General features: G+C 37.5%; 1 protein-coding gene across 2 annotated transcripts in view; it reads left to right on the forward strand.

Annotated features, from left to right (window-relative positions):
* CFTR (CF transmembrane conductance regulator) overlaps positions 1 to 9,901 on the forward strand; it is a gene marked incomplete at both ends in the record, with an annotated part of 201,521 nt that extends 191,620 nt beyond the window's left edge. For both annotated transcript variants that reach the window (XM_081102067.1, XM_081102066.1), the window contains 3 exons: positions 7,234 to 7,406; positions 7,923 to 8,028; positions 9,701 to 9,901. In XM_081102067.1, the coding sequence (XP_080958193.1) occupies positions 7,234 to 7,406; positions 7,923 to 8,028; positions 9,701 to 9,901 (480 nt within the window). The remainder of the gene's footprint in view (positions 1 to 7,233; positions 7,407 to 7,922; positions 8,029 to 9,700) is intronic.
* Positions 9,902 to 10,233: the final 332 nt, after the last annotated feature.

Genomic DNA, 10,233 nt, shown 5'->3' on the forward strand with positions numbered 1-10,233 from the left:
TTAAATATTTTTTAGTTTGATGTGTCATAAAACAAAATTTCTCCTTTCTAAATAGAAGTTTGGGAAGTATATGTGATTTATGACTCAACAGTGTAAAGCTAGCAGATTCTTTTGTCCTAAGTTCTTTTATCCACATTTGTTGATGCTTTTATTTCTTTTTAATGCTTAGTTAGAATGAAAAAATTAGACATGTTTAGATTCCAGTAATTTTTAATTCACCTTAATTTGGACAGTTTGTCTTTTCTTTCCTTCTTTCTTTCTTTCTTTCTTTCTTTCTTTCTTTCTTTCTTTCTTTCTCTCTCTCTCTCTCTCTCTCTCTCTCTCTCTCTCTCTCTCTCTTTCTTCTTTCAACTTTATTTTCCATTAATCTTATTTCCATTCTGTTTAAGAGTTTGTGAAAGAACAGCTTAAGACCACTCAGTGGTTGTCCCTACCCATTCAGTGACCTGTGCAGTGGGTGCTGCAGTGATAGGCTATATTTATTTTTAATATATTGAAAATAGATTATGACACTATTAAAAATAATAATTATATTGGGAATATGTATATATTTTTATTTAAAGGATTGTGCTGCTACAGATAATTAAATTTAATTATCTCTATAGCAATTGGCATTTCATTTTCCCCCCCCATAACACTTATTTCTTTGAACAGTAATTTCTCAGTTACTATTTTTATATTTGTCTGGATCATGAGTTCCTTCAAGGTAGGGCCTAGTGTTATTCATCCTTGAATCCCTAGATCTGCCATAGTACCTAGAATTTCATAAACTCTCATTGAGCCTAGTAAGAAATACATGACTAAGCAGTCATTTACATCCAATCCATCAGCAGGCTATTAAACCATTCTTATCACCACATTGAGTTGGTAACAATAATTTTGTATCTTTTTAAAAACAATTGCTATTCTATCTTGCTTCCTATTTTCTCTACAAAACCTCTCACAATATATGGCATAAGTTAGGTAATTAATAAATTTGTTAAATGTTCACTGACTTCAAAAGTTAAAGTTTGACTGACGTATGTTGACCTTTCTCTAGTGAATGTGATTTTACAAGATTTTTATCATACTTCACAGTGAGTAAAATAGTGAGATAGAAATGTTGCAGGATACATTCTCTATTGGTCTGTCTCGCTGTCATTCATTTTTTTAAAAATGTTCTGTAAACACTGGCAGTAATATATATTTAGTCATATAATTATTTACTTGTAGTAAAGAAATAGTTTCATTTGGGAAAAACGAATACTTTGCTCAACTCTTTATCACAGAGAAGTGCAAAAATATCACAGAGTGAAGTGGCTTTCCTACTAGGGCCCTGGGAATCAATGTGTGATTGGTGTGAGATCTACAGGAACAGTACATGCTACTACCTGAACAATACATTCATACAACCTTGTTACTAGGGGCTTGATGTAAATGAATAGTATTGTAGTATTTCCTGCTAACTTGGTCTCTAATCAACTTGTGAAGGGTAGTGTTTCCGTGATCAGCCCCATATCCTTGGGATTTCCAAGCTCCAACAATACTATTAGTCACCATGGATTAAGTGTTTACCATGTGCCATACTCTGTGGCAACTTCTTTCCACAATTATCTCATTTAATCCTCATTACAAACTTTTGAAATCTATACAAGCTTTTCCTCATTTTTTCCAAGTCAAGTAAATGAGACTTAAATAACACCATCAGCAAATCAGTGGTAGAGTGCAGATTCAAAGCCACCTCCCTGTGATTTCAGAGCTCTAGCCTTTTAAACAAAATTCAATTTAATTGGGATGACATGGGTTAATATGATCATATAGATTTCAGGTGTGGATTTCTATGTTACAAGATCTCTATATTATACTGTGTGCCCACCACCAAAGACAAATCATCCTCCATCACCATACACTAGGCCCCCTTCACCCCCACTCCCCATCTTTTCACTCCCCACCCCCTTCCCTCTGGCAACCACCACACTGCTGATTGTGTTCATGGGTATCAGTTTTATATCCCACATTTGAGTGAAATCATATGGTTCTTAGCTTTTTCTGCCTGACTTGTTTCACTTATAATAATCTTAAGGTCCATCCATGTTGTTGCAAATGGCACTATTTCATCCTTTGTTATGGCTGAGTACTATTCCGTTGTGTACATGGACCACATCTTCTTTATCCAGTTCTCTATCATAGGACGCCTTGGTTGCCATCATGACTTGGCCACCTTGAATAATGCTGCAATGAATATAGGGGTGCATATATATTTGCAAATACATGTGTTTGAGTTTCTCTCGTATATACCCAAGAGAGGGATTGCTGGGCCATATGGCAGCTCCATTCTTAATTTTTTGATGAATTTCCACACTGTTTTCCATAGTGGCTGTACCAATCTACATTCCCACCAGCTGTGAATGAGGGTTCCCTTTTCTCCACAATATCTCCAACACCTGTTAATACTTGTCTTGTTGGCAGTAGCCATTTTAACAGGTATGAGGTGGTATCTCATTATAGTTTTGATTTGTATTTCCCTAACTGCCAGTGAGGTTGAGCATCTTTTCATGTATCTATTGGCTGTTGTATATCTTCTTGGGAGGGGTATTTGTTCAGGTCCTCTGCTCATTTTTTAATTGGGTTGGTTGGTTGTTTGTTTTATGTTGAGTTTTATGAGTTCTTTTTATATTTTGGATATTAAATTTTTGTCAGAGCTATTGTTTGCATATATCATCTCCCATTTGGTTGGCTAACTCTTTGTTTTGTTGTTGGTTTCTTTTGCTGTGCAAAAGCTTTTTGGTTTGATATAGTCCCATTCATTTATTTTTGCCTTTACTTCCCTAGCCTTTGGGGTCAAGTTCATAAAATGTTCTCTATGATCAATAAGTTTAGTACCTATGCTTTCCTATATGTAATTTATTGTTTTTAGTCTTATATTTAGATCTTTGATCCATTTTTAACTAATTTTTGAACATGGGATAAAATTGTAATCCACTGTCATTCTTTTGCGTGTGGCTTTCCAGTTTCCCCAGCACCATTTATTAAGGAGGCTTTCTTTACTCCATAGTGTTTCTGGCTCCTTTGTCAAAAATTATCTGCCCACATACACGTGGTTTTATATCTGGGCTCTCAGTTCAGTTCCATTGACCTGTGTGTCTGTTTTTCTGCCAATGCCATGCTGTTTTATCATTGCTCTGTAGTATAATTTGAAGTCAGGTAGTGTGATATTTCCAGCTTCATTCTTCTTCTCTCAGGAATGCTTTGGCTATTCAGAGTCTTTTGTGGTTCCATACATAATTGATATTTTTTTATTCTATTTCTTTAAAAATGACATTGGGATTTTAATGGGGATTGCACTAAATGTGTATATTGCTTTGGGTAATGTGGCCATTTTAACTATGTTGATTCTTCCAATCCATGAACATATCCTATGTTCACATGCGATATTTTTCCATTTTGTTATATCTTTTTCAATCTCTTAATAATGCTTTGTAATTTTCAGTATATAGGTCTTTCACATTCTTTATTAAGTTCATTCCTAGGTATTTTATTCTATTTGGTTGCAATTGCAAAATAAATGCTTTTTATTTCTTTTTCTGAAGTTTTGTTTTTAGTACACAGGAAGGCAGAGGATTTTTGTACATTGATTTTGTATCCTGCAACTTTACTGTGTTTGTTTCTAACAGTTTTTTGATGGTGTCTTCCGGGTTTTCTATGTAAAAGTATTGTCATCTGAAAAAATTGATACTTTTACTTCTTACTTTCCAACTTGGATGCCTTTAATTTCTTTCTCTTACCTTATTGCTCTGGCTAGGACTTCCAGAATAAGAGTGATGAGATTGGGCATCCTTGTCTTGTTTCTGATTTTAGAGGAAAAGATTTCAGTCTTTCACCATTGAGTATAATATTGCCTGAAAGGTTATCATATATGGCCTTTATTATGTTAGGTACTCTTCTTCTATCCCTTTTGTGTTTAGTGGTTTAATCATAAATGGATATTGTATTTTAAGTGCTTTTTCTGCATCTATTGATAAACTCATATGATTTTTATCCTTTTTTTAGTTAATGTGGTATATTACATTGATTTGCATATGTTGAACCATCCTTATGCCCCTGGAATGAACCACACTTGATTGTGATGTACATATAAAGATTAATAAAATTGACAAACCCCTGGCTAGACTCACTAAGGAAACAAGGGGAAAGAACCCATATAAACAAAACCAGAAGTGAAAGAGAAATCACCACAGACATCATACTAGAATACTATGAAGGACTATGCCACCAAATTCAATAACCTAGAAGAAATGGATAAGTTTCTAGAAATATATAACCTTCCTAGACTCAATCATGAAGAATTGGAAAATCTAAATAGACAGGTCAACAGTGAGGAAGTTGAAACAACCATAAAAAACCTCCCCAAAAATAAAAGTCCAGGACCAGATGGCTTCACCAGTGCATTCTACCAGACATTCAAAGATTTAAAACCTGTCCTTCTCAAACTCTTCCCCCCAAAAATGAAGGAGAGGCAATATTTCCTAACACGTTTTATGAGGTCACTATAACCCTGATACCAAAACCTGGCAAGAATAACACAAAAAGGAAAACTACAGACCAATATCTTGATGAATACAGATGCAAAAATCCTAAACAAAATACTGGGTAATCGAGATCTAGTTTTTAATTAGTACAATATTTTGCTTTTTAATTGATATATAATTGACATACATACTGATCATTATATTAGTTTCAGGAGTAAAACTTTAAATTTACTAATTGTATATGTTGCAAAATGACTATCACAAAAGTCTAGTTAACATCCATCTAAGTTGTACTTTTCATAATAGTTCATTTGACTTAAAAATATCCTTAAATACTGCTAATTGATCTGAGATAAAATACTGATACTTATCAGTGTTAGGAACATGCTTATCAGTGTTAGGAACTTATAATGTTATCATTTGATCTTTAAAAGGTTTTATAGAGCCTTAAAGATGAGAAAACAGGCAAAGTTACTTATCTTAATTCACATGCTATATTGGCAAAGCTAAAGCCAGTATCATTCATTTATTGTGGTCATTCTTCCTTAAGTTGGGATTCATTTATCATTCATCTACCAAGTTTGTTTTGTTTGGTCAGCACTCCAACTTAGTACATATTTGTTGAACAAATGAGTTGATGTTGACAATGTGTCCAGCATTGGTACTGGGAACACAGAGTTAAAAAGCACATCTTTACCCTTAAGAAACTGATAGTCTCAGGGGAAACTTGTATAAATGGCACCCTGGTTAGGTACCTGACCGCCCTGAAGGATGATCAGAGATATTCAGAAGGGTATGTCAGGTGTATAGGGACCTACAAGCTGTTTGGTGCTGCTGGAAGTAAGAGTGGCTGGGACTCAATTCTAAATACCTTAAATGCCACCTCAGAGAGCTCAGTTTTATTCTGTTAGGAAGCTATTTAAAACAGAGAAATAAGATGGTCAAGCCTGTATTTTTAGAGGGTTCCCTGGAGTGTTTGTGTGGTGAATTGACAAATCCACAACTTGGGATTTACAGTATGATGTTTAAAGATTAAGATGGCCTACCCTAGTGTCCCTATAATAGGATCAGTGAGGAGGAGAAGGATTTAAGAAGTATTTGGAAGATGTCTGGGGCTGTAGATAAGGATTTGAAAAATCATTAGCTTATCTGCAGTAATCGATGCCCTGAGAATGACCGAGATCTCAGGAGAGTTTGGAGAGTTGAGGGTTAGGAAGATGAATACTCAAGGGACAGGAGGAGGAAGAGTTGCCCACACATGATAATAGGAAATGGTCAAAGATTGTGTGGTTTCTCATAAGCCAAGTAATAGCTGTTTGAAGAAGGAAGCATGTTCTGTGGTATGAGGAAGTGGAGACAATCAATACATACTAATTTTTTGAGATTTCTAGATGACAGACAGGGTAGATATTACATAACAGCTAACGGAGAACGTGGATGCAAGTGAGCGGTTTTATTTCTGTTTTAAGATGGGAGAGACTGTAGCAGGTTCATAGACTGAAGACAGAGAGAACACAGCTCCTCTAACTCCCCACCCAGTGTCCTTTATTCACATTCTCAGCTACTTGGATCCAAAAGTAGTTTTCTGTTTGAGTCTTCTGGGATACATCAGAGTAGTCCCCTTATCTAATCAATACGTTTACATTCTCTGCCATCTCAGACACCTTTCAGAATTCATGAATTCTCATAGTGAGACTGCTTTAATGAGAACCAAACCAAGGAAAAGAGTATCATCTGCAATACATATTACAGGCACAGAGTTAATATTTGCTGCACAAACATCACTGGACTCATGAGTTTTTCTTAAAGCCATTATCTCATCTGCCTACATTACAGTTAGGATTGCATGCTACTTCCCCATACTAAACCTCAGATTTCCCGAGGGCAGGAGACAATCATCTGCACATCTTTTTAGCCCTCAAACATTCAGCAATCCTTGGCAAAAAAATAAACATTAATGCACATTTACCTGAATAAGTGATCAGAACCAAGACTTCAGTCATTTTTGTCTTATTTTGAAAGAATGGGTTTCTGTATCTTTTGACATTTTTTCAACCTATTTTTTCTACCTACCTTATAAAACCAAGCCATTGAACCCAACACAGATCTCATATTCCACCTCAATATATTACCTTAAAATCTCCTAGTCTTGACTTCGTGCGGTGTTTTTTTTTTTACTCCATAGTTTCATCAATTTCTTAAAATCAGTTTTTATTTATTGAAGAGATGAGTAGCAAGTGGCCATATGTAGTTGTAAAAAACTCTCAGTTGAATTGTTTATGCCACTTTTCATGCTCTATTATGACAGAATAGAGAATGGAAGGGAGTGTAAGTGAATCTGTCATGATATGCTAAACAACTCCATTCTCTAGCATATATTCCATTGTGTTGTGATTGTTTGTGTAAGTCTTCATAAACCCTGATCCTTGCAGGGGCCATGTGCCCTTGATCGTTTCTTCAATCCCTATTGGAATACCTGACATATAATAGGCATTCATTGAAAATGTCCTGAATGATGAAGTACAGAAATGAAACAAGTCATAGATTGGTCCTTCAGAGCTGTCAAGATTATACAGCTGAGACTTGTTTAATCCAGCCTGCATAGCAGGAGTGGCAGGGGCTGACATGAAATTCAAACTTTTAGAACTCCCATGAGTGTCTTTAACCTTGTGGTATCTGAACTGCCCTTTCTAAGCACAGTGTTTTCCCTCTTTCTTTTCTGCAGGTTGGACTCAGATCTGTGATAGAACAATTTCCTGGGAAGCTTGATTTTGTCCTTTTGGATGGGGGTTTTGTCCTAAGCCATGGCCACAAGCAGTTGATGTGCTTGGCCAGGTCTGTTCTCAGTAAGGCGAAGATCTTGCTGCTGGATGAACCCAGTGCTCATCTGGATCCAATGTGAGTTTCAGAATTCCTGCAATTGGGTAACACAGCGGCAGAGGCCTGCTGCATATTGACACAAATTCCCGTGGCCTAGTGGAAAAGTCACCATTGGATATGCATACAAGTGCTCATTTCCTGGTATAAGAGCCTGCGTTCTCTTCTCACTGTGATTTTGGAATTCTCCCCCTTGTCAACACATGAAATATTTAGTTACACAGGCAAATTCTGATTCTTACGATTTTTCTTTCTATTCCATTTATATGGTAGCACAAAAGAACTACTAGTGATTCTACATAATGAAAAAAATGTACTTTTGTGAAATTTCCTTCAAAATATTTGTCCTATTTATTGATGGAAACTTAAAATCTACCCTTTGGTTGCAAAGCTGATTGTGACTGACTATATCACAATTATGTTAAAAGTATTTAAGGAAAGATAACTTAAAGGACTCAGTTGCTAGGACAATAGGTATGTTATCAAGAATAAAGGGAGATTATTGATGTTCTGTGTGGTATTTTCTTTCTTTTCTAGAACATATCAAATCATTCGAAGAACCCTAAAACAAGCATTTGCTAATTGCACAGTGATCCTCTGTGAACACAGGATAGAAGCAATGTTGGAATGTCAACGATTTTTGGTGAGTGTTTATAATTTACTTACGATCTCATTTCTCCTTTAATTCTTGATAACAATCTCTTAAGTGATAGTTTCTGCAAATCCTAGGTATGTACAAGTTCAACCTTAAAACATGTGTCATACAGTCATTTAGCTTGACCCAAAATAGCTGCACAAGTTTCTCGCTTTGATCTGAGTTATGAGGTAAGGTTGGAATGCAGTAAGTCTAAAAGAGCAGCATATTACTAAGTGACATTAATGAACTGGAACATCTACACTTTTGAGTCCTTTATTTGGGGAAGAAGTCAGAAGAAAGACTTAGGTCCTGATGCTTTTAATAACTAAATCTTCCTTGGGTAGGTAGAGTCCAGGACAGGCCTGGATTCTCTTGCATCTCATGTAGAGTTTCAGTATGATAGTTGAAAGGCTCACTTAATTTTTAAAGTCATTATTTGGGACTCAGGTGAATGTCTCTCCCAATCACCTTCTCATTGTGCTTTCAAAGCTGTCACAGATTCTTTCAAGTGACATTTACAAATTCCCTCAGGTTTAGTCACAAGGAAGTTCTCAGGATGATGCACCACATTATTCTATTCAGACTTTTGGGGTTCCTGGAGGTAAATGCTTTCCTTACTGAAGGATCGTTATTATCACTTATTATTACTAAGCTCCAGGTAACAAATTAGGGGCTGACTCACAACCTTTTGCCCTGCCATGGTCAGGCTCAGGAGGCTGGATAAAGCCTTCCTACTCTCTGACCTTGGGTTTGCTCAACTTGAACATGTGAAGGAGGCATATTAAACTCAGACACATTCTGGCCAATATGGAATTTTTAACCTTCAAACCCACTGTTGATGAGGTTCAACTACAATGCTGTGGATTCTCACTCATTTTTAAGGTCCTATAGTGTGCCACGCCAGCACAGCCAAGGGTGAACCTGAGTGGGGGCAGCTGAAAGGCTTAAAAAGACAGACAAGAGAATGAAAGCTGGGTCTCGGTGGGACGCTGCTTCTCTGAGAGACAGCGACGATGCCCACAAGCCGTGTCTTTATTTTATAGCAGATGCCATGAGGCAAAGTAAGGGCGTGATCAAGATGTTTACAATATTCTCGTGAGTTTTGATCCTACTCAATTACATGCACCTGCACTCTATCAAGTCCACATCACTCAGACACGTGGGGCCACATGTTTGGACCATAGGTTCAAGCTTACAACTACAGCTGTTGGCTATAATTGTGCTGGGAAGGCTCTGCCCTCCAACCTGGGACTTGCACGTGGCAATGAGTGGACTGTGCCCTCTCATTGGTCCAGGGCTTGAACCTGTCCAAAACACCGTCGCCGCTCTCCACACTATAGAAGGGATCTAACAAAAATCATTCTGTTTTTGAAAGCACCCTTAATTCCTCTAAAGCTCTTTGAAGAGATAATTGCTCAGTACAATCCTAATTTAAAAAAAAAATTCTTCCAGCTGCTAAATAGAAAGTTACAGAGAGTTTCACAGATGAGAAGCTCCATAAAGCAAGAGGGTGAAGGACTTGGCAGTGAAATGAGATCTCCCTGACGGTTCAGACTGCCAGCCTCTGGACACTGCTTCCATTGGGCTTTTATCTTCCTCTGAGCCTATGACAGCTTCTGTCCTTGCTCCGGCCCGCCCGGCCTTCTGTCCAGTATCTCACTAACAGCCACTTCCCCAGGTCATAGAGGAGAACCAAGTGCGGCAGTACGACTCCATCCAAAGACTGCTGAGCGAGAAGAGCCTCTTCCATCAGGCCATAAGCCCCTCGGACCGCCTGAAGCTCCTACCCCATCGGAACTCCAGCAAGCACAAGCCCGGATCCAAAATCACTGCTCTGCAGGAGGAGACCGAAGAAGAGGTGCAAGAAACCAGGCTGTAGAAAGGAGTACCAGTGTCTGCATGGAGCGCTCACACGTGGACTTGTAGGAGAAAACAGTTTATGCCTCAGAAAACAAGGATGAGTAATGCTATTTTTTAAAAGGAGACGTTTCAGTAAGAGGAATTAAGGACGTTCACTTAGGTCTGGATAAGTGGCTTCCCGGCAATGGTCAAATTGTGTGACAGGTACTTCACATCCTTGAAGATTGACCACTTACGTTTGCAGCCAGATTTTCCTGAAAACCTTTTCTTTTCTTTAGTCATTGGAAAGGTGGCTGTACATGTCAGCCAGCTTAATTGTTCCACTTACTGTTTAGTGAAATTTGTTGATTT

This window comes from Myotis nattereri, assembly GCF_964212035.1.
Source record: "Myotis nattereri genome assembly, chromosome: 11".
In the NCBI taxonomy this organism is placed as follows: domain Eukaryota; kingdom Metazoa; phylum Chordata; class Mammalia; order Chiroptera; family Vespertilionidae; genus Myotis; species Myotis nattereri.